The sequence below is a fragment of the Xenopus tropicalis genome, chromosome 8 (assembly GCF_000004195.4).
Source record: "Xenopus tropicalis strain Nigerian chromosome 8, UCB_Xtro_10.0, whole genome shotgun sequence".
NCBI classification, from domain to species: domain Eukaryota; kingdom Metazoa; phylum Chordata; class Amphibia; order Anura; family Pipidae; genus Xenopus; species Xenopus tropicalis.
The window spans coordinates 80,747,428-80,770,323 of record NC_030684.2 but is presented as its reverse complement, the minus strand read 5'-3'; the positions used below and the strand labels follow the sequence as shown (position 1 = coordinate 80,770,323).

Genomic DNA, 22,896 nt, shown 5'->3' with positions numbered 1-22,896 from the left:
GAGCATGCAGTGACATCTAGTGGAACTGTAGGGTAATGCACACAAGAATATATAAGGTCAAGGAAGAATTTAGAAGTGACTGAGTAGTTTGCTTATGTTGCGGCTCTGTATAGACTTGTTCCTCAGTGTTAGGCGGGGCGCTCAGTCTCACCTTTACACACGGCACCTCCCTCACAAAGGCCCGTGAGCTTTTCCGGTTGTGTGAGTAAAGAGCCGCATGGATGTGCCTGTGTGCGCCCAGAAATAGGTATTAGCATAAGCTCTGTCTGTCTTCTCAGGTAATTGGAAGCTGTTGGGCTCCTGCCAGGCACGCAGTATGGCAACACTGAAGGCTTTGTACTTACTGTGGGGGTTCTGCTGGGACATGCTAATGTTGGCTTCAGTACTGCAGAGAAGTGTTTGGGGCCCAGTCGCTGGCAGGTGGCAGCCCTGCGATACTGTCTGGGCTGGGCACTGCATTGAAGTAGCCACAGCAGCCTTCTCATTAAAGTGCAAGGGGTAATTGGGTGATCTATACCATAGGTTTTGCTAATATTTGTATGTAAGGATTGCCAGTTTGTGGTTGGAATTTCTTTATTGTATTTCCAAAATAGATAATAGCTTTGGCTAATCCATGTTGCACTGGGTGCTTGGTGCAGTGTGCCCTTATGTATGTCAGACAGTGCACTGTAGGCCCTACATATACAGAACAACATACAATGTATGATCATGTGTTACTGTAACTACAAATCATGTTGTAGGCAGGCCCAGAATGGCAATCTAGGGATTCTGGCAAATGCCATGCCAGAGGGGCTGCTGTAAGATGCCTTAGACAGTCATTGCATTCTATTTTAAATCTCCATCAGGACCTGATTGTAGGTCACTAATATAACATCTACAAAAATATATTAGTTGTTGTGTTTGTGATTTCTGTTTTGATACATCTTTAATGTTACTCTGTTCAGAAAAATGCAAAGTTAATGAGGAAGTTATCCCCTCTGACTGCCATACACATGGAATGTAAGGGAGTTTGTCATTCTACTCACCATGGCTGGATGGTTATGTTTGCTGAGGAGGTCCTCTTTATTTTTGTTTAACATAAACACTGGAAACTTTGTAGTACTTTGTAAAATGTAATTATGCATAATACTGTCATTCCGGAACTGTTACTGTGTGTGCTGTCTTGGTGGCCAGATAAATCTATAGCTAGTTCAGTTACCACTGCCAGCCCTTGTTTCTAAACATCACCTTTGCCCATTTACTAACATTTAATGGTTCTATGAATCATGCTAACTTTGGCTTCCTAATACTGAATAACAACCTTTTTTTAAACAGACCCTGTGGATTAATGCTTCAATAAAAGAGAATGGAACCCCCTCCAGCAAAGAGACAACATTCAGTTGTTCTTGAACAGAATGTGCCAAGAGCTAGGGCACCCCAATCTGAACCTCCAGACTCTCTCTTCATTGACAGCAACTTTCCCTGGGAGGAAGAGCTGCATGTAGGATGTATTGAGTGGAGGAGACCACAGGTATGAAGACAATTCTTATTGCAGTGGATCCCAAATTGTTGGGCTGCCCCCTTAGGTGGACCCTTGAGCAGTGGTGGGGACTCAAGTGAGATATGGGGAAAAAGCCTATTTGTTTTCAAGATACAGCTAAAAAGACCAACGTAAAGGTCAGTTGGGGTGACATTTGATGTGAAAATGTATTTGCTGTCCCAGGAATGTAGCTTAAGGACTGATAAGCCAATCTGTAACCTAGTTATAACCTAGTTATATCTGTAACCTAGTTATAAGGTAAGGGGTACCCTAGCCAAAAGTTAGACCTCAAAAAGAGGCTTGCATTTGTTTTGCTGCACTCATTCATCCTGTTATATAATTGCCACTCTCTCTGTTTCCTACAGGAGATATGTGCTAAGCCAAGGTTTATTTTAGATGGAGCAACAAGAATGGATGTCTGCCAGGGAAAGCTGAGTGAGTATTTGTCTGATGAATCTGTGTGTTTTTAAGGGTGGACATGGAAATATCCTCTTAGGGTGTCTATTATGTGCCAGAGAAATTGGCCCATTTAGCTATAGCAAGATAGCAAGTATATTGTGTTGATATGGACTGCAGGGTTACAATAGAATTCCCTCAAGATTGTCCTTAGCCCTTGATTATTATGGAAAAGTAACTATTGGTACAGGGTGTTTTCCATGTATGGCAAGGACTGCTGGTACATTTTATGCTGGGTCACTGATAAATGCACATAAAAAACTAAGATATGACTTAGATAAGTCTATTTCTTTCTGTAAAGGTAATTGCTGGTTCCTGTCAGCTGTTGCGTGTCTGTCTCTATATCCTCAACTTCTGGAGAAGGTAGTCCTCCCTGGGCAGGACTTTGTCGGTGCTTATGATGGAAAGTTCAGATTCCAGGTGAGACTATTTATATTCTCTTGTGTTCTTAATCTGTCTGTGCACTACTCTAAGGTGTTAAAGGAAAACTATACCCCCAGAATAAATACTTAAAGGAGAATGCAAGTCAAAATTTAAAAAGCATACTGCCCTATAATCCTCCTATTGTTTAGTAAAAATGCCACACTTTTGGCTCACCCAATCAAATATTTACTCAGTCACACCTATTTCACATTTTCTATCTGTTTTCTTGAACAGGCAGCCATCTCCCTTCCTTTCCCTCCTTGCTTCATACTGCACGTGTTTCATTCCCTCCCCCTGGCAGATCAGCTTCTGATTGGCTGGTGGGCATGTGTAGCTCAGAACAGGAGACAAGATCAAGTTACACACATGCTCAGAGAATAGCATGTTCTTGTTCATGTCCTTGTCCTTTAAAGGAGAAGGAAAGGTAAAAACTAAGTAAGCTTTATCAGAAAGGTCTATGTAAATACAGCCACAAGCACTCACAGAAACGCGCTGCACTGACTTCTCAGTAAAAAGATTAGTTGTGTCTGTTTTTCTCTGCCACAGACATGCAGCTTTTGGCTTCCTGCTCTTTCCTGCTCCCCCCCCTCCCTCAAGAAAGCTAAGAACTCACTCCCCCCCTTAGGAATGTGGATCTGAGCCAATCAGCAGGAAGCTGACTCATAGTCTTACTAACTGAGCATGTACACTTGGTCCCGGTGTCTGTGCAGGAGCGAGGCATTGTGGGAACTTTCTTTACACAGCTCAGTGTTTTTTCTTCCTGTTTGGCTTCAGATCTTCTGAACAGGTGAAATATGGGGAGACTTAAGGGTACTCTTGAGACAACTGAAGGTATGCCTGCAGCTTGAGATTAACTCTTTACTAGCCTTTCCTTCTCCTTTAACCAACAGAGAGTTTTTTATTATGTTAAGTGACCTATTAAAGAATCTCACCAAACTGGAATATATATATCACTAAATATTGCCCTCTTACTCTCTTGAGCCACCATTTAGTGATGGGCTGTGTGCTCCCTCAGAGATCGCCTGACAGGAAATAATGCAGCTCTAACTGTAACAGGAAGTAGTGTGGAAGCAAAAGGCAGAACTCTGTCAATTAATTGGCTGATGAGACCTGACATGTATGTGTGCCTTGGCTTGTTTGTGTGCACTGTGAATCCTAGGATCCCAGGGGGTGGGCCTTAATTCTTAAAATTTTCTATTTAGGATTACCCAATAGCACATACTACTAAAAAGGTATATTTTTATGAAAATGGTTTACTTAGATGAATCTGGGTTTTACATATGAGTTTGTTTATGCAATATATTTTTATAAAGACCAATGTTGTTTGGGGTTATAGTTTTCCTTTAAGGGTGTTGTTACTTGGATTCTCATAGTCTCTATCTCTCTCTGATTTGGCAGTTTTGGCAGTATGGTCAGTGGGTCTTGGTTGAGATAGATGACCGCTTACCCACTGTTCGTATCCAAAGAAATGAAGAGGCCGCACATAATAGAGAGGAATATGAGTTACTGTTCATGCACTCTTGGAAAAAAGACGAGTTCTGGAGTTCTCTTCTAGAGAAAGCATATGCCAAGTGAGACATGAGTCATTGTAAAGGAATATCTTAACATTATCAGAGTGTTAGGCAAGAATTGTATGTGATTACATGATTATTGAAAAATATATTCGTTTACTTAAATAGAGTTTAGGGTTTGCTTAAGGAATAATGCATTCAAAGAGAAGCATCCCCTATAATTTGATTTTTTTTTTTTTTGCTTTTTTCTACGAAGAGAAATTGTCAAAACTCTCTCTCTCTTTTAAGGGGAGTTGTAAATAAACCTCCACACACCGCATTTACTGTGCATTATATGCTGGTATGTAACCTGTTTTTTCATTATACCATAGTTGTACTTGAGTGATGATGATCAAAAGAGAAAAATGTGATACCATGTTATTGGCCATCTAAGCAGATTAAAATTTTAAATTTTCAGACATATTAGGCCCCCGTGTCAGGCATTGTGGCATTAGAATGATGGTGTATTCATGGTTTCCAGTCACAGGCAAACAGTATAATATAAAAAGATATGCAAGCTACAATATATTTGTTGATATCTAAAATCTGTGGGGATACAATATGTGTTAAAAGAAGACAATTAGAGTAGATGTTAAAGGGGACATATACACACCCATATAATTTAATAAAAATAATAATAATTTAGTAAAATGTGCTCTTTTTAACACTTTTGCAATTTACATTATTTGTTTCTTTTACATTTCATGATATTAGCAGTTGTTCATTGCTAATATCATCAGTGTGTAACAGGAGCACCCGCTTTTGTTCTCTCTGGGCATGGGCCATACATAACAGCAAACACTTAATTTACTGGCTTGGGAATCTTCCTTGACACAACTTTGCTTCAATAAATTAAGCTTTTACCATTCTGTATAACCTTTGCCCACACAGAACAGTAGATGGATCTGATGCTTCTATGATCAGTTCTCTCCCTTAACAGGAATAGTACTCAAAATATACTGGTTCCTGTGCTGCTCTGTGGCATGTTATTTTTTTTAAAAAAAGGTGCAATTCTGTGGCCACATTAAACCCATAAGGAAACTTTGTGCCACATTAAAAAATCCAGTGTTGCTCCCTTTGCAAAATTCTTAAATCTCCATCTCTTTTTAACATAGGGGCTGATTTACTTACCCACGAATGGGTCGAATGGAGTCCGATTGCGTTTTTTTCGTAATGATCGGTACTTTGCGATTTTTTCGTATGTTTTGCGATTTTTTCGGATTCTTTACGAATTTTTCGGATCCAATACGATTTTTGCGTAAAAACGCGAGTTTTCCTATCCATTACGAAAGTTGCGTAAAAAGTTGCGCATTTTGCGTAGCGTTAAAACTTACGCGAAAAGTTGCGCATTTTTCGTAGCGTTAAGTTTTAACGCTACGAAAAATGCGCAACTTTTCGCGTACGTTTTAGCGCTACGCAAAATGCGCAACTTTTTACGCAACTTTCGTAATGGATACGAAAAACTCGCGTTTTTACGCAAAAATCGTATTGGTAACGAAAAATTCGTACAGAATCCGAAAAAATCGCAAAACATACGAAAAAGTCGCAAAATGTTCGTTTTCAAGTCGGAACTTTTCCAATTCGGGTCGGATTCGTGGGTTAGTAAATCAGCCCCATAGTGTTATGCACCAATTCTATTCCCTGAAAGTGCAATAAACTCGGATGACAATTTTGAGTTAAACATTTGTTTTTCTTAATCAACATTAGAACATTTATGATCCCATTGATATGTTCTAAAATGCATAAGAACAAGAACAAACGGAGCACACCCTATTGAAATTCAAATGCCCAGGGTGCTAGCAAAAAAATATAAAGCAAGAAAATGAGCTGCACACACCAGGACTTGGCAAAAATATAATAAGTTTATTTAAGAAAAGAGATCCAACGTTTCGAGCACTAACTGTGCTCCTGGTTTTTTCCCTGAGGAAGAGCACAGTTAGTGCTCAAAACGTTGGATCTCTTTTCTTAAATAAACTTATTATATTTTTGCCAAGTCCTGATGTGTGCAGCTCATTCTCTTGCTATGTATATATATATATATATATATATATAATATAGAGAGAGAGAGAGAGAAAATAATCATCTGTGGCCAGCACACCCTTCAATGTTTCATCAAAAAATTTTTTATTGTAGATATATTGTTAAAACCAATGTTTCGGTCCTTATTAGGACCTTTCTCAAGGTCCTAATAAGGACCGAAACGTTGGTTTTAGCTAGCTTCTCTGTTAAAGTTCGGCTTTTTCACTCTACTGCACATGCGCGCGCGTGCGAGCGATACAGGAAGAAGGAAGCGCTGCAGCTACCCTGGACTGGTGCTGTTCTCTCCAAACAAGGGCACCAGCCTGGGGTAAAGGGTAGGCGATTTAAGTCACTTGCCTAACATTTTGGCACCCCCAAGTGACTTTGCCTTTCCTTCTCCTTAAAGATGTGTATTAAGTATCTTCCAATAGGGAAAGAGTTAATTACTCACATTTAAGAACTAAATAGATTGCTATTTAGTGTTGTATTGGTGTAGTACCCCATAACATATTTTTTTATTATTACACTTGCAGCACTCCTCTCTTGTTGTTTTTAGCTATCTCCCTTTGTGGAGTGGAAAGAGGTGGTGGGGTGATCACCTGATTTGGTGTAGCAGCTCACAAACCAGAGGTGTGGCAGAGCTTTGCTGGTGGGAGTTTGGCAGGCTGTTTTGAGGCCACAGCCTGAAGTGCAGAGTGATATTCTGAGCCAATTTGCAATTGGTCTTCATTTGTTATTTTTTGTAATTTTTTTTAGTTATTTCATTTTCAGTTCAACAGTTCTCCCGTTTGAAGTTTTAGCAGCTATTTGGTTGCTAGGGTCCAAGTTACTTTAGCAACCAGGGGGTGGTTTGGATGAGAGGCTGGTATATGAATAGTAGAGGGGCTGAACAGTAAAGAAAGTTACAAAAAGTAACAATAACAATAAAACTGCAGCCTCAGAGAGCAATTGTTTTTTGATGCCGGGTCAGTGACCCCCATTTAAAATCTGCAAAGAGTTGGCAGAAGAAGGCAAATAATTCAAAAACAATAGATAAATAAATAATAGACCAATTGAAATATTGCTTAGAATTGGCCATTCTGTAACATACTAAAAGTTAACGTAAAGGTAAACAACCCCTTTAAGACCAGATATATTTTAAAAATGGTATACAGTGGGTCATTTAATTATTAATGGCATATCCCATACAGGCTGAAAGGCGGATACTCTGCTCTTCAACTAGGATTTGCAGGAGAAGCTTTAGTAGATATGACTGGTGGAGTAGCACAGACATGCTACACAAATGGTCCCCTGAACATGTTATGGGTCAGTCTAAGCCATCTTCTACAGCAAGGGGCCCTTACTTGTTGTGGAAACACAGAGGTGAGTTATCACAGCATATATATCAACCCTGGCCATTGCACTAACCACAGAATGTTACTAAAACATACTGACATACATCTAGCAGCTGGCTATTTCAACAGATTATTGTACATAACTGACATCAGTAGCAGATAGAAGACAGGGAGCCAGTGGTGGCATCTTCTGAGGCACAGATTCTGCCAAATTAATATGGTAGCATTGGGCTGGTACAGAGACCCCAAACATAAGGTTTAGCATTTCTAGCCTAATTTTTTTAAGCTTTAGTCCTTATTTATTTAAATAAATGAAAACCTTTTTTAAAGGGCTTCCACTAATATTTACACATTCGCAGAATCAGACTAAAACTAGAAGTTCTGAAGGTACTTTACAAATATTGGTGATCTCAGTAACTATAGAATGTAACAGGCGCCTGCCATCTATCCTCTTTAATTTCTGCAGGGTGAACTAGAGATGGCTAACTCCTTGGGAATTCTAAGTCATCACATGTACTCAGTGACTGGGGCTAAACAGGTGAGACACCTGGGTGAGGGGCTGGACCATTAGCTGTTTTTTAGGTGGTAATTTTATTGTATAGCTCCTTTTTATGGCCCTTTTGTAATTCATATTATTCAAATAATGGTAATATTATAAATATGTCTGTGTCAATTCTCTGGGCATTTAACAATAAATTGATATGTTTAATTTTATTGAAACTTTATTGTTGTGTACAATGTTCTCTAATACAGTTTTTATGGTAGTGCAAACAAGTAGGTGTTACACTGATGCATCAGCTTTTGTTCTTTTTCTGAGTAATTTCTTTTGGTCTTCCTTTCAGGTTCAAACATTACACGGCTCTGTTTCTTTACTTAGAGTTCGAAATCCATGGGGACACACAGAGTGGTCTGGACCTTGGAGAGATGGGTGAGAACCACATGGTTTCCATCTAATTTACTAATTATTGCAGTATAATCTAAAATTTCTGAATTGTGTCTTTTTCACAGGGGCTCAGAGTGGCTCTCTGTAATAAACATCAAAGAAATAGAGGTTGAAAACCTAGAAGATGGGGAGTTTTGGTAAATACAAATTTTAAGTAACTTTGCTAAATACCGTGTCACACATTTCTGTCTCTCTCCAGTGTGTACAGTTCACAGCACAAGTAATCCCCTAATACCCTTGGCCTTACCAACTTGGTGTTTTTAACATACTATTGATTATCTCTATTAGGTCACCACAACTGTTTCTAGTTCAACCTGTCCTTTATTCCATACACTGTACTAGTAATAACCTTTTCCTTGTGTACTAGGTTACCGTATGCATAATCCCTTGTTTTCTGTGCCACAGACTTCCAATAATCCCATTTCCCATGTGCCCCCTTCTGTTCGATTTGTTAGCGTTTTTGCTTTTTGGCAATACTCTCCCTTTTCAGTATGTTATACATTTCTTTTAATCTTTTAATGGAGAAGAGTAAATATTGTGACCCTGTGTGCCCCACACTGTACTCTTAAATCTACCTGCTCTGTGTGCCACACACAGTAATTACATCTCTCTTGTGTTTCATATAATCAGGAATCTGTTCTCTTTTGTAATATAGGATGGATGTGGAAGATTTCCAAAAGAATTTTCAGGTCCTGGAAATCTGTCACTTAGGACCTGAAAGTCTATCACAAATTGGAAGTGTTGCCAGACCTTGGGAGTATGTTACTTATGAGGGGTGCTGGTTAAAAGACATTTCCAGTGGTGGAAGCATTGAGTGCAAAGGTAAATCACAAAGACATTGTGATAAATGTCAGCACTCAGCTGACACTCCGATACAGGCAGTATTTTCACTTTTTTCACAAGAAACCATATTTTTCATGCATATATATTGGCCTTTCATCCACAGCTCTACATTTTTGCAATTGTTGCTTATGCTACAGTGCACTAGAGACATATAATATTGGCAACAAAATATATGAACATTGGTGTGGACATGACATAACTAGATAAGGGTTGTCAACTGGATTAGCTCCAGCTAGAAAGGTAGTACACTATCAGGTATATTGCAAGACAAGCTATTTTTATAGGGATTTTAGCTATAGCATGAAAATAGTATGTCAGAAGGCTGTTCTGTTTCCTCTAAACCACTGATCTCCAGAGCCCTCCACTTCAGTTAGAGAGACAAATTCCATGTTGGCCTTCACCTTGCAGTTTGGATCACTATTCCAATCACGGACTATGAATGAAAGCCACACATTCTGTATATCTTTTGTTTCCATGCCATACTGCTGCATAATTCTACATGGTTGTGATTTCACAGATCATTTCTGGATGAATCCCCAGTACACACTGAGTCTTGTCACAGAAGATACTGACTCCAACCCTATGTGCAGCATTATTGTGTCTGTGATGTTGAAGCACAAACGCCTGAAGGCTAAAGACATGCGAGTAATGTGTTATATATTTCAGGTAACCACTGTGTTATTCACTTGTTTTATGATGTGTTCCAAAGTGACAAACAGTTGGCTGTATTGAAGAGTTTTGTTTGATGCATTAGGAGGGATGGACCAACAAAGAATGATGTTGAGAAGAGAAAACATGAAGTCATATAGATGTCTATTTCAGTTCAGATGTTTATTTCTTGATACCTAGAAAGTTTCCCAAATGAGCTTTGTTAACATTTGAGCATGTGAACTAAAATGATGGCTGTCCTTCAAACTGAGAGACTGCAAGACCATAGAAAGCACAGTAACATGTTATATTTAAAATATTGGGTAGCTAAAGTAAACTTTGTTTCTGTTGCGAGGTATCATATATATTTTTTTTATACCCTTCCCCAGCCAAATAACAAAAGCACCCCTAGTAATCAAGAAATTAACATATTCTATTCTCCTTCCCAACATTATTTTTGGGCTTCCTGCATTTCTGATTAGGGCTGCATTATATGTAATTCTAGCTCCTCTGAATGAAAAATATGCCATAGTGATTGCCACAGTTCTGCACCCAACTTTTATTGTATAGCACTATTGAATATGGTGACCTCAGAATGCCATTGAACATCCTGGTCAACACCAGCATCTTTCAGATAGCAAGCTGTGACAGACTGTAAGGGTATGACCGCCTTGGTCATCTTTTCTGATAGTGTTGCTGTGATCAAATTGCCATTTGTGCCCTAGGCCTTATACAGTCTGCTATATTTCTGCCTTCTTGGGAGGAATTAGAGAGATATCTGGGGATGTTCTTTCAAGTGCAGTTTGACTACAGGCATAACATTTTGTTCTGCTTATAAGAGGGAATTGGTATAAATATAACACTGCTGGCTCAGATTTTTTTTTTTTAATTTTTGTAGGGGAATGAAGACCATGTCTACCTCTCCCAGGAGATACTCCAGTGCTCCCAGCCCGTGCTGAGTGTTAGCTCATGTGATAAAAAACGGGAAGCAGTCCTCTCCACAAGCCTGCCACCAGGGAGATATATTATTATCCCATCATTAGAAACAACAAGTGATGAGGGCGAGTTCCTGATCAGAATTCTAACTGAGAAAGGCAGCAGTGCTAGGTAACATTTTTCTCTGAGAAAAAAAGAAAGTAAAATAGGCAAGGGAAAGGTTAAACAGAAACCACAGCAAAAGTGGAATATAAATCAGAAATAGAAATTAAACATACTGGGTAAAAAGAGGAATTATAGCTAATAATGGTCAAAACAAGGGGGCATAAGAACCTGTAGTGGGGCAAAATGTGTGGGCAGTACAGGGAGCTCAGTAACAAAATGGTAATTTTTTATGGTTCTATTTCAGACCTACGGACAGCAAGGCAGCATGTGGTGAATCAGCAGTAAGTGTTTTTGGATTCACAAGAAACATAAATAGTATAGTTTGACTTATTACATTTTTTTTGTTCTGTCTGCATTACCTAAAGGGGTTTGATTGCTGCCACAGAAAGCTGTACTTCCTGCCAAAACAACAGGAATCCATATAGAAGGGCTGAGGGCAAGGTTGGATGTAACAGAAGATAAATGCAACTAATAATAACAGAAACTACAATATAAAAAATCCAAAACTAAGACAAAATGCAATATTGGTATATTGCTAATCAAGTCATAAAGCATAAACTGCACATCTTAAAAAATTAAATAATTATGTATAAATGTAAAGGACCGCACATTGAAATACACAAAGATGCTAATAAGAGTACAGACCAGGAGCAAAATAATTTTGCAGTACTTTCCCAACAAGTCTGCCATCATAAACTGTCTGTTCAGTTTTCATTGTTAGAATGGTTCCTACTTTGTCTGTAATGTATAAATCTGTTTTCTAAACAGGCGCCATGGGTTCAGAGATACAGTGCCTCATTAATCATTTGTGGGCAAAGTATGAAGTGCAAAAAATATGTGCAAAGTGTGGGGGGGGGGGGGGGGGCAGGCAGAACGTAGTCTTACCCTGTCCCGCCTCTTTATTTCATGTCATTCAAGTCATAAAGCATCCAGCCTTTAGTTATAGCATTTCAGTACACTTAGCACATGATCGTTTCTGTTTCAATTGCACAACTTCCCATTGATTGTTCATACACATGATAGCAATGCTTGTTTTGTCTTGAGCACTAATTGTCATCAAGTTGGCATGTTGCCACAAATCTACAACATCTACCATGACCATCCCCACATCCAGACAATACATATATTACTAAACTGAAAATGTCCAATATAGGCGTAACTTTTTAAGAAAGTATTGCAACTTGTCTGTCATAAGTGCTTGAATTTCTGTTGAGAAATAAGAAATTCGAAATTCATAGTGAGTCTTCCTCTTTGTCAATATTTGTTTACGCAGGAAGCTACATGTACAGTATTGTTTAATTACTGCATATGCTATTCTTTGTTCTTCCAAAGAAACTGGTATTGCAGCTCACATATGGAGTGTTGCAGTTGCTGTCACCAGGGTGTTATAGGTGTGTTAGAGTAAGTTTTGTGGTCAGATTTTTACTGTGGGAGTGCACAGCCTTATCCTGCTCCTATTCAATCCCTTCATTAAGGCTTAATGGCAAGTATTTTGACATTAGACGTGAATATGTACACCAGTAAATCATCAGGCAGTGAAGGAAGTTTTTCCTCTCCCTTAGCTGCTATTGTAGTTGGTGTCACTGCCTCGAATGTGTGGCTAGTAGCAGAGTAACAAGTATGCAAGATAGATGAACCCATCATTGTAGTCTAAAAAATGTCACAATATTGCCACCAAAGTCTGGCTGTTCAACAAATTGGCCAAGCAAATAGGAATTATAGCGTTTAGGAGAAGCAAACCAAGTCCTCGAAACACAATAGAATTAAGGCAGTGCAAACCAAATACAGGGTTACTGGAGTAAAGTATGCCAAAGATTGTCTAGCACCCTATATATTGTAGAGATTATATAAAAGCAACCTGTAGACTTCCTTAACTGAGTGCTGAGTGGTAGGAAAAAAGACAACAGAACCTGACAATCCAACTCTGCATGAGACACTGGAATTAAAAAAAAAGGCTGCTAGAAATGGCAGCTTTTCATTAGGAAAAAGAAGAAGAAAATTTTGTGTAAATGTCCCAAGTCTCTGATATATCCTTGCCGGCTCCTCTGCGTTTCTCCTCTGGATATAGTAGTCAACAAGCCATAGACAGATAAAGCCAGCACTTACAGCACAGGAAAAAAGAGAAAAAAATAGAAAAACAACACAACACAGTATTTTTTTGTATAGAGATATTCCACCCTTCTGTGTTACTATGGATACGGGAAAAAGTGTATTCTCACACCATTAATTTTTCCCCATGCAGATAGGAAGTGGTGTAATTGATCCTTACAATTGGTGCACACTGTATAGTAAAGGTGGGTACTCACAAACTGTGTAAAACTTTTTTTTGCCTTAATTAAATCCCCTTTTTTTTCAAATGGCAGGATTAAAAGTTATATAGCACCGTGGTGGCTTTTAAAATGTGAGTGTGGTGATTTTAAACTATATATGTAGTAAAAAGGTTTTTACACTATATAGCACTCCTGTATTATAGAACTTCAATCCTGCTGTTTGAACAGTTTTTTATTAGGGATGCACCGAATCCACTTTTTTTGGATTCGGCCGAACCCCGAATGCTTCGTCAAAGATTCGGCCAAATACTGAACCAAATCTGAATCCTAATTAGCATATACTAATTCGGTTACGGAAGGCTTGAAGGTGCACGGCAAACATTTTTCAACTTCTGCGTTTACATGAGAAAAAGTTGCGTGATTTTTAGGATTCGGATCCCCCAAAAAAGGTTGAATATTGGCCGAATCCTGAATTCAGTGCATCCCTACTTTTTATTCAAAGGTTAATAGTAAGGCTGCAGCATCCCTATCATCACTTAGATATCCTTTTCCTCCTCTAACCCACTTGGCCCCCCTTCCTTAGGAATTTACTTGCTTGGCTGTTGGCTACTGAGCATGCTCATTTCTTCTCAACCCAGATTACTAAACACTCCCTCGAGTCTAACAGCCAATGAAGACATGGCATTCTTGGTTTCCATAGAAACTCTGCTCCTTTTTTTCCTATAACCTTACAGTGCTCAATCAAAGGAGGTTCTGCCTGTATGAGCCTGCATTCTTGATAACATTTTCACTGAATAAGGTTCTTTGGGCACATGTGCTGTTTGCAGACTTAGATGTAATTGATTATGTCTCAGAGCGAGAATGGCCACTGAGTTAAAGCTGCTGTTTGTTTAAGGAAAATGTGATGGTGCTGGCAAATGGAGGGGATATTTCCAGTACAAATGATGCCATTTGAGTGAGGGAGATATGCCCAGCTTATATACATTTTAGGAAAATTTAGGCTTTATGTGTCCTTTAAAGGTGGCCCTGCCCTAATCATAGTGCTAGTTCCACAGGAAGGCCCACAGCTGTGTATGGGGCTGCAAGCTGAAGAATAATTGATGTATAAATACCTCTTTCTTTTTTCAAGGGAAAGTAGACAGTTACAAGTTTGCCCACAAGTGCAGGCAAGGGAGTAACACACAAGCAGAAGGAAGAAGTTAGAAATCAGAGTTGATTAGAAAGGTACAGAGCTAAGTAGGGTAGTGGCAAACCATTTTTATAGCATCAGAACAGGACACAAGTGATATACTACTTTAAGTGCAGTCAACATTGAACAATGAACAGGACTCTGAAGAGGAACCCAAGGTAAAAACACACAAATGGAACAGGAATAGCAAAAAAAACCAAAAGAGCTGAGTGAAGAACAAGACAGGAACAAAGACTGAGGCAGGAACAGCTTATGCAGTAACTCACAGAAAATGAGACATATAATGGGCAAAGGAGAAGCCATTAAAAAAGGTAAAGATATTTGGTATCAGAGACAAGAAAACCCCTGGAACCAGCAGACTGCCACCTAGCCCACTGATAAGCTGATTCAGTTACAAAGCAACACATCCCTGCATGAAACTGGCACTAAATTATACATTAAACTTATGAGGGAAAAGTTTTGTAGAATTTTCTGACCTATTTTCAATCTACAGATCACCAAAAGCCTATCGGCAATTACAAGGTTGTACGAAAGGCAAAGATGATACAGCATTAGGGTTACCACCTTTTTAGTGAAACACCAGCCGGGTGGAAGCTGAGCTGGCTGTTATGAGTGTTAACATATTAACTATGGGAAGTAGCACAATAACCCCATGCCTTGAAAAATACATGTCATACAAGTCATATTGTGTACATAAACATAAGTCGGTATATTGTATAGCATATTGCCATTTACAAGTGATAAATAGAAATATGAAATACTTGGATGTATGTTAGTCTGCATACAAATTCAATGTGACATCCTATGCAAACTGCATTTTTTTTAATCTAACATAGGCACAGTCTGTACGTCCTACAGATGAGCAATGTCACAGCAGGTTCCTGCTATTTTCAGACCAGGTAATATACATTCTATATGTGTGTGTGTATATGCTTCACTATGTCCTATGATAATACTCTGTCTGCCCTTTGTCACCTTTTTATATTTCAGGTTTTATTGCATTATTTTTTATTACCTCTGTTCTTCCTTTTACTTCTCTCTCCTTTATAAATTTTCTGTCGGCTAGTCTCTTCATATTTTCCCTTTGTCTCCATCCATTGTTTTTTTAGCAGGCACATGCGCATCCATAAAACAATGTAAAACTGCTCAGAGTGCCCTTCTGGGCACTTTTTCAGTTGACGTTTATTTTTTTTTCATTAGTTATTATGATATTAGCAATTCTTACTCTGCAAGTATCATGAATGTGTTACAGGAGCTCCCTCTGCTGTTCTATTTGGCCAGAAAAGCATCCTGTAACACATTTATGATATAAGCAGTGTAAAAACTGATATCATGAAATCTTAAAAAAAAAAAAAAAATGTATCTGAATTCTGGCTTCATACTGGTTAGATGGACTTTCCATTGCATTAAGCAGCATTGATTTTCAAGCCATTTCTTAAGTTAACTTAAGATTTGAAGAAATGATACAGTTTGCACTGAACCTGTCTAACTGAGCAGCAGATTCATTATAAATTGTACATAATTTTATGGCAATATGACATTAAAAAATGCAAGAGAGATCTTAATCTAGTTTGCCTTTTGTTCCACCAAATGCTTTTTTTACTCTTCGATCTTTTTCTTTTTTACTCTACGATCGGATTTTAAGATCTCTTTTATAAGATCTCTCTCCAGCCAGGTATGACTAATCATAAATCTGCACCTTAGTGTTTGTACATTCTTAGATCAATATGCCTAATCCATTGATGCTCTGGTACTCAGTATGAAAGGCATGTCCATAAAGACCCCACTGAGTAAACTAAACATAAACCACCATGTCTCCACTGAGTAAACTAAACATAAACCACGACTGATACACAAGCTAAATGAAATACATTTTGTCTTGATTCCAGCTAGCAAATTGTAATTCTCTGTGGTTCAACATTTGATTTTTTAATTTTTAAATGACAACATTTCTGTGTGTTTTGTAATTTTATCTTCTACATAGGATGGAAGAATAACTAATGAAGGGCTCCACCATCTTTTAACTTCCTTGATGAAGGATTTTGGTAAGTGCTGCAAACATACCTTTTAGTCATTGTTTTTGTTTTCCCACATAATGGCTAAGCATGAACATTTTGATATATTATATCAGACAACTGATCATTAGTAGACATATATATGTCCACTAGCAGGAACATACCATATGTTGTAAAACCCACCATTACAGCATTACACCTTAGATATTTCATGAGTGTATTTTGGGCTTGGTTGGGCTTAGACTTTTTTTCCAGCTTTAGCAGCCTTCAGGGAGGTATAGCTAATGGCCACAGGTTAGTCATTTCTAATGTTAGTATGAACAGTTTTTAAAATGAGAATATGATATTAAATATTAATTTATAATATTATGGACTGATGTATTTGCAACAAGAGATTTTAAGTGTAATCATTGTATATGCTGCCCAACTGAAAAGACAAACGCAACCTCAAAACCTAGAAATACTGCAAACAAACATCTTTAAAGCATAAAATATGTTTTATTTTAAGAGGGCTTTAACATTTTTAGTTTAGTAATTCTGCACATAATGAAACAGCAATGTTTATAGAGAAATGATTCCATATAAAAAAAAACCACTATATAGATATTTTGTAACATATTATACTGTGTACTTGCAGATCCTCTTTTACCAGAAATAACTATGGAGTCCTGCTGCCGATTAATAGCCTCACTGGATGTATCCTGAAAGAAACTCTAAAACGTTGTTGGTGCCCTGATTTTTCATAAACATATATAGTAATCTGACTTGATCACTTGACATGATGCTCATAAATGCCCCTAAAATACATTCTGCCCCAGAATAGCATACATTTCTCCCTGCATTCAGTCTCTTCTGCATCTCAAGTTAAACTTCAGCTCTCTCTCTGCTACTTCCTAGTCTAGTGTGAAGCTCCACTCCCTTTTCTTTACTGAGCTCTCCTTCTTTTTCTGACTGTAGAAATGGTCGAAGCGGTGCATACTGCACATGCTTGCTGTCTCTGCTACAGTGGAAATCAATAAGGCATGCACAGTAGACACTCTTTGATCATCTTCACAGTTAGGAAGGGAAGTAGAGCTAGGGGACACTAGACTGGGAAGTAGCAGAGGATGAGTGTAGGGAGAAAGCTATGTTAATCTGTGAGTTGTTAAGAGTAATTTAAAACGCAAGAAAAAAAGGTTTACTTATTCTTTAATGCATATTTGAAGTGTAGTCCATCCTTGTTAAACATTAAGCAAAAATTGCCCCTTTATCAGTAGTGGGATGACCTTTATTACTTCCCCCCACAAACTTGCTATTGTCCATTTATTTTACTTTTACTGTTGTGAGTCTGTGACTTTGAAAAGACCAGTGCTGAGGGGGCCTTGTGCTGGGAGCAGTTTGACAGACTTTGGAAGAACATCATCACTGGAAGTGTGAGTTAAAAAAACTAGGACACACTTTTTATTCAGGTTGAAATACAAAGGATCCATGACCGTGTTTATATCTGTGCCCACAGCTCATATTCTCTAACTTGCAAAGTAGCAAGGACAGAAACCTTGACAAGGATCAAATTGGAGCAGCTCTACAGTCTGCAGGTAAAAGTATGCATGCAGAAGGAGAACCCCTTGGCCAGAGGAAAAAACAGTTTGTCAAGCCCATTTATAACAAGGCCATCCCATTTAGAATTTCTTTTTTTTTCTTAGTTTTCTGATTAATTCTAAGATACACAATAGAAAATGAGTTAGAATTTATAAATCTTTCAAATTATTTGAGAATAAGTACATTTTAAAATATTTCGGATGGTTCTCTTGAAATCATTTCTGGTTGATGAGTTACCCAACATTCCTCTGTAGAATATTAGCATACATAGTGGAAATTTTGTGCTCTTTCTAGGCCTGATAACAGACAATTTTCTAGTGCGACTGGTCCAGCTGAGATATGCAGATAAGGATGGATCACTAAGCTACTCTGCATTCATCTGCTGTCTCCTAAAAATAAAAGCTGTAACGGGTGAGTTGCAGATTTGAAATGTACGTGCTATTATAATACTTTCAATTTGGAAGCCTGATGACCATGTGCCAAGTTTTTATGGCTCATTGAGTGCAAAGTAGTTCAATAGACTTCCTTGTGTAACATTATTTTAGTATAATTTGGGCAAATAAACAAATAACTATTATATATACTCTTAACAAATAAATTACTTATCTGGTTTAAAAGAGGTCCCACTGAAAAATATAAAACATATTAAAAAGATACTATGCTCTTAAATAACCTAACTCGTTTTAACACTGGTTAGAACCAGATTTAAGGCTTAGCCTCACCAAAAAAGAGATAAACATTATACAAATGGTTCAGAATAAAACATTTTTTGTAGGTTCCCCAAACAGAAAAGGTAACAAATTGCACCATTGCAGTTGGCAATAGAAATCAACCAGATATTAGTTTTCTTCCAGTCTACTACCTGCTAGAAAATTAAAGGTAGCCATACACATTGAGGTCTGCTCGTTTGGTGAGGTCACCTAACCAGCGGATCTTCTCACAATATCAGGCTAATTAAAAGGGTGGGCACAGGCACCGTTGGACCGAGGACCACTTCAACGAGCTGATGCGGTCCCCAATTCCATGGGAAAGTCAAACCTGCCTGATGGAGATCTGGCCAGTTTATTCATTCTGGAGGTATAGTTTTTTTTTTTTTAATGGTCAGAATAAAAAAGAAAGGATATAAGGAGTGATAGGTACACCATTTATTTATTTTGCTTACAACATTACCTCCAAGACTCTCACCCCCTTTATCAAATCAAGTTATTGTGTAGGTGAGTGTCTAAGGTTTTCCTAAAATCACTGTTCCACCATGGAACAGGAACAGTAACACCAAAAAATCAAAGTAATTAAACTATAATGTATAGTTGCCAGCACTGGAAAAAGTTGTATGTTTGCTTCAGAAAGACTACTATAGTTCAGTGCTGTCCAAATTCTGTGGTGCCGAGGGCTGGAATTTTTCTGTCTTTCACAGTATAGAGCCAATAATGGAAGCCAGTTTTGACCACTCCCCTTTTTAAACCACACCCGCTTCAAACCACACCTATGTAATTTACAAGATCTTTTAAGACCATGCCCACACTAATGGTGGTAGTGCAGCAAAAACCAAACTGGTTGGTGCTCACTGTAGGGATATCACCCTTCATTCATATGTGAAAGAATTATATTATGTCATATTAAGACATACCCTTAAATCCATATGCCTCCTTTGCTGGATAGCACAGCAACCCCCAGCATATAATTACACACCTTAGGGACCATATAATGACTGCAAAAAAAAATGTTAATTAACTCCCAGAACAAACCTTGTCAGATTCACCTCCCACAGGCAGCATAGGACAGGCAGAGTATGGCACACACTGGCAGCATAGGGCATGAAGAGTATGGCACACACTGGCAGCATAGGGCAGGAAGAGTATGGCACACACTGGCAGCATTGGGCAGGAAGAGTATGACACACACTGGCAGCATTGGGCAGGAAGAGTATGACACACACTGGCAGCATAGGGCAGGAAGAGTATGGCACACACTGGCAGCATAGGGTAGGAAGAGTATGGCACACACTGGCAGCATAGGGCAGGAAGAGTATGGCACACACTGGCAGCATAGGGCAGGAAGAGTATGTCACACACTGGCAGCATAGGGCAGGAAGAGTATGGCACACACTGGCAGCATAGGGCAGGAAGAGTATGTCACACACTGGCAGCAAAGGGCAGGAAGAGTATGGCACACACAGGCAGCATAGGGCAGGCAAAGTATGGCACACAGGCAGCAGAGTATGGCAGCATAGGGCAGGAAGAGTACGGCACACACAGGCAGCATAGGGCAGGAAAAGTATGGCACACGTAGCAGAGTAGGGCAGGAAGAATATGGCACACATAGGCAGAACAGGGCAGGCAGAGTACTGCCTGTAAGTGCCATACTCACCCTGCCCTAACTTGTCTGTGTGTGCCATATTCTGCCTGCCCTTTGCTGCCTGTGTGCCATACTCTGCCTGCCCTATGCTGCCTGTGTGTGCCTTACACAAAGGTAAGCAGTCATAGCAGCCAGACAGAGGGGTGGACAGCATTGCTATAGTTTATATATAAACCCTGCTGTGTAGCCATGGGGGCAACCATTCTAGGTGAGAAAAGGCACAGGTTACATAATGGATAAAACAATTCTATTGCACAGACTTAACTGTTATCTGCTATGTAACCTGTGCCTTTTCTCCTTTTTTCCAAGTTGAATGGCTGCCCCCCCTAGCAATACAGCAGCTTACCATTGCAGTTACATAGCAAAACAGAAACTATGTAGAATACAATTGTTTTATCTGTTATCTGCTATGTAACCAATGCAGGACAACAATACACACTGTGAAAAATCTAGTGATTCAAGTGTGAAAGTTTTAATGCTGTCATTGCTTAATATTTGGCTCTTGGTATGCTTATTTCTGAATGAATTACAGATGAAAAGGTGATTACAAGAGTAATGCATTCTGGTCATTTAATTGTAGCTGTTCAGTCAAGCTGACTTGAAGCGAATGAGTGAAATGCAAATTTTTCAAGGATGCATCATGCAAACATAAAGTTGTATAAAGCAGGTGTGCTTGAATTAGCTATAAAGTTCTATGACCATATAAAGGCCACAGGTTGCCAGCTTTTATACAGGTCAGGGAACTCTGAATGCAGTAGTTTGTTTTTTTTTCTTAAAATATCTGACTCTGGGGAAATTTGGGGGCATTCAACTGCTCTGCTAGTAAATGATGCCCATTGTTTGTCAAATAAATGGAGTGGTTTTTGCATACAGTGCCTTGCAACAATATTCAAAGTTAATTCTCTTATTTTACTAAAAGACCAATCCTGTGATATTTTTATTTCAGATCTATGGAACTCAAAAAAGATATTTCATGTCATATATGAAAAACCCTTAATACTAATTAGCTTTAGGCATTTTAACATTTCAACCTGTATATATTTAATTGCAGTAAGATTAGAAAATGTATTAGAGTTATGATTATTTTCTTTACAGGAATGTTTGAGGTTGCAGACTCTACAGGCTCCGGCACTGTATCACTAAATTATCATCAGGTCAGAATCAAAACTCTTTGATAATACTGAAGAGGTTGGAGTGAAGGTTTTTATTGATTTTAATATTTCTTATTCTCCTGGCAGTGGCTGCAGTTAGCTTTGTACAGCTGACTTTGAGAGCAAGCAGAGCCTTATGCACACAGACTTAATGGGGAGAGCTGGAAAGGAACTTCTTGTTGACTGAAACATCAACAGGGATGTTATACTGATAGTCAGACAGATGACTGCACCCGGGTTTTTCCTTCCAATATGTGAGGAATGTCAACAAGGAATGGTCCAGTATACTGCAAATGAGGGGTTCTACTAATACTGAAGTATTCCATTAGTACCTCAGAGTTAAATGTTTACTAAAATGTGCTTTGCTGTGAAATTAATTGAATCTCCATGAACACAACGGCTAGGACCAGATTCCTCTATGAGGCGGAAGTTTTGTTTATTAGTAAACTACATTATATCGACTTAACACAGGATAGAACATGTGAACATGCCATGATTAATTTAAATTAAAGTAATTTATAAATGTACATTGAGCTGTATAACCATAAAATAGCATATAATCTGCAATAAAATGATTGATTGTTATACAGGTTGCATTTGATTTGATGACAGTTGTATGTTTTGCTTAGAAGGATACACCCCTCTCAAACTGCCTCATGAAACATATCACTCATTTCTTTTATCAGCTATACTGAAGTGGAGATGACAGTTTCATCACTTACAGTAGCATTTCTCATTAAGAGTATGAATAGACACTTGCACACTTTCTGTTACTACTTTTGTCATTGATAACCCTATAGATTATAATGTTGGTGAACTCGATAATCTGTGCATAGACTTGCAGTGTGCTGGTTGTCTGCATTTCAAGACCAACATAACAATGTTTGGCCTTCTGAATCAGCTGTTTCAGGTCAGGCTGCCTTTACAGTTTTCTGTAGATAGTTGCCTTTTGGTTCTGCAGACTCCCTCCCACTGCTCCTTCTCAGGAAATCTGAGCTCATTTTACTTTCCATGGTTTTATGACTCCTAGTGGCAAGAGGATGTTTTACTTCCTTTCTATGCTACTAGAACCTAAAGAATGTTTACAGACCACTTATGATAGGGTAATTCTCCATTTTGCTATTGCTCAAATTTAGGTCTAAGGTTAGGTGGGACTGTGTCACAAAAGATTAATGCCCAGTTGGCAGGTGGTGTAAAATGACAGGCCTTGCTAACTGGGCATATTTCCCTTGATAGTAAATGTGAAATGAAAGGTATATAATGGCTTTACCAGTTTATAACCTTTAGACGTTGAGATGCAGACAGTGTGGAGCCTGTCACATGGGCCTAGACCTCAGTCCCCTTGGTGAATAAAAACTGCCATGCCCCAAGAGTTTACAGTCCGTATGATATACTTGCTAAGTGCACAACATCCTTTACAGGCAGTGTCTGACCTTATATCTGTTGCCGCTGTCCGTGTCCCTCCCCTGACGCGTTTCACTTATGTGCGCTCAGGGGAGGAC

General features: G+C 38.7%; 1 protein-coding gene across 7 annotated transcripts; it reads left to right on the top strand.

Moving 5' to 3' along the window:
* Window positions 1–79: 79 nt before the first annotated feature.
* On the top strand, window positions 80–21,983 carry capn12 (calpain 12). 7 transcript variants are annotated; one of them, XR_004219568.1, is made up of 21 exons: window positions 81–278; window positions 1,315–1,510; window positions 1,885–1,954; window positions 2,277–2,395; window positions 3,797–3,969; window positions 7,158–7,329; window positions 7,768–7,839; window positions 8,144–8,229; window positions 8,310–8,381; window positions 8,900–9,066; window positions 9,605–9,753; window positions 10,634–10,842; window positions 11,081–11,117; window positions 15,132–15,194; window positions 16,280–16,340; window positions 16,948–17,006; window positions 17,637–17,722; window positions 17,806–17,884; window positions 18,183–18,299; window positions 21,339–21,397; window positions 21,482–21,981. XR_004219568.1 is itself a non-coding variant. In XM_031890688.1 (21 exons), the coding sequence occupies exons 2-21, from the start codon at window positions 1,346–1,348 to the stop codon at window positions 21,506–21,508; spliced, it is 2,025 nt and encodes a 674-aa protein (XP_031746548.1). In that variant the 5' UTR covers window positions 82–247; window positions 1,315–1,345; the 3' UTR covers window positions 21,509–21,983. The 7 variants fall into 7 exon arrangements, 5 of the variants coding, with proteins under 5 accessions (XP_031746551.1, XP_031746550.1, XP_031746548.1 ...); XR_004219567.1 differs by lacking the exon at window positions 21,482–21,981 and adding an exon at window positions 18,838–18,965 and having other exon boundaries at window positions 17,654–17,722; XM_031890688.1 differs by having other exon boundaries at window positions 82–247; window positions 17,654–17,722; window positions 21,482–21,983.
* The last annotated feature ends 913 nt before the right edge of the window (window positions 21,984–22,896 follow it).

What these genes read in the sequence shown, in the direction of transcription:
- capn12 (XM_031890688.1), top strand. Translation starts at nt 1,346, where the DNA reads ATGGAACCCCCTCCAGCAAAGAGACAACATTCAGTTGTTCTTGAACAG. An exon ending in CTTGTTGTGGAAACACAGAG is followed by an intron (nt 7,330 to 7,767) that starts GTGAGTTATCAC and finishes TAATTTCTGCAG; the next exon opens with GGTGAACTAGAGATGGCTAA. An exon ending in AAAAATAAAAGCTGTAACGG is followed by an intron (nt 18,300 to 21,338) that starts GTGAGTTGCAGA and finishes TTTTCTTTACAG; the next exon opens with GAATGTTTGAGGTTGCAGAC.